Raw genomic sequence first — 1,493 nt, forward strand, 5'->3', positions numbered from 1 at the left:
AATGGAAAAAAAAGATTAAGATTTATTTTCATTATGAATAGATGGGGCTTCCATTTTGCAAGCGAACGTCTATCGAAGAAAAGGATATGCGCCGTGTCTCGAAATGATAGAACTACAATGAACAAACTGAAAGTACGTTTCCGATTTGGGATTGCTCGGGACAAGGATTGCTTTATAAAGCTGATTAGGATTTTACAGCAGTTCTAACTAACAAATCTGTTTGCACCAATATCAGCAAAAAGCCCTGGACATAACACTGTAAAACAAATGGAACACAAAAACATTAAAAGCTCCTCATTTATTGTACCTTGGCGCTCCTCCGGTTCTAATTCTGCGTCAAATATTTCTCGCTCAAAGTTGTAAGCATTATCTCCTGTGAAAAAACCACTCAGTTCAGCTGCTCTGTGATAGATGACATGGCATATCGAGGCAGAACCTCCACCAGCAAACGAAAATGTAACGGGGACATGCTTGAAAATCAACAACTGGTTCGATTTGTTAAGTTAATTAATGGGTAGTTGTTAGTTTGGTTTCCAAACCACCAAATTAGAAATTCAGATCATTTACCAAACGATATAATCAGTAAGAGATGGAACACTTCATGTTTATTATTCTCATATTAATATTTTTTCTGAATTCATAAAAAATGCAAACATATTTCTTCGTCGCCAAGACTTTGATTTTAATAATTAATCTATTTTACATGTGACATCTCAATAAACAGCAAATTTTAAGCTCTATAATTTTGCCAAATGGAAAATCTTTCATCAAAACAAACCAGTCTTTTCAGGACACGAAAACAATTGCATGTAAATGAAATGGATGAAAATAAAAGAAATGAAAAAGGATATAGCTAAAAAATAGAAAAGACTTACCAACATTTGCAGAAGATGAGCACATAAACACCACCAATAGGAACATTGTGGAACCTATGAGGAAAACCACGACCATGACAAAGGCATATCCGTCACACCCGGCAATCCGGAAAGGTTGGGGTGGTGGCGGTTGAGGTGGTGGTACCGGACAACTCGCCTCACAGTCTACGCAACTGCAGGCTGAAGAATTTTCCTGAATAAAAAATTATTACTATACATTTTTTATTTAAACTAGTATTAAATTTACGAATTTTGTACAAAAAACTGATCAAGAAATTGACCGAGTTATTAACACATGTAATAAATACAGTGTTTACAAGCCTAAGCTTGAGGCAATGCGATCGCTGATTGGTTGAATAAAATCTCTTGAAAAATTACCAGCCTGTGAAACAGAATGTTGTATTTCAATGTAATTTTGGTCTTAGTGTTTCAATTTTACCAAAATTTTATTGGCATCGTGAAGGAAATTAAAATACTGCTTTTAACAAAGTTACTGGTCATAAGGCTTGTAATTATTTTAGTCCAAGCATTATAGGGATGTGGCCAAAAAAATTCGCAGTTACAAAAAACGGTTTTTTTAAAATAACTAAAAAAATATAGCTCCGATCGAAAAATTTT

The 1,493-nt window shown here is 34.3% G+C and overlaps 1 protein-coding gene across 1 annotated transcript; it reads right to left on the bottom strand.

The window, feature by feature from the left end:
• Positions 1-212: 212 nt before the first annotated feature.
• LOC111692804 lies at positions 213-1,068 on the bottom strand (the record flags this gene model as incomplete). Its single annotated transcript, XM_023456925.1, has 2 exons — positions 213-373; positions 876-1,068. Coding segments are annotated over 2 exons (354 nt in total), but the record flags the coding sequence as incomplete, so codon positions are not given.
• Between the last annotated feature and the right edge of the window lie 425 nt (positions 1,069-1,493).

The sequence above is a fragment of the Anoplophora glabripennis genome, unplaced genomic scaffold (genome assembly GCF_000390285.2).
Source record: "Anoplophora glabripennis isolate ALB-LARVAE unplaced genomic scaffold, Agla_2.0 scaffold3668, whole genome shotgun sequence".
NCBI classification, from domain to species: Eukaryota; Metazoa; Arthropoda; class Insecta; order Coleoptera; family Cerambycidae; genus Anoplophora; species Anoplophora glabripennis.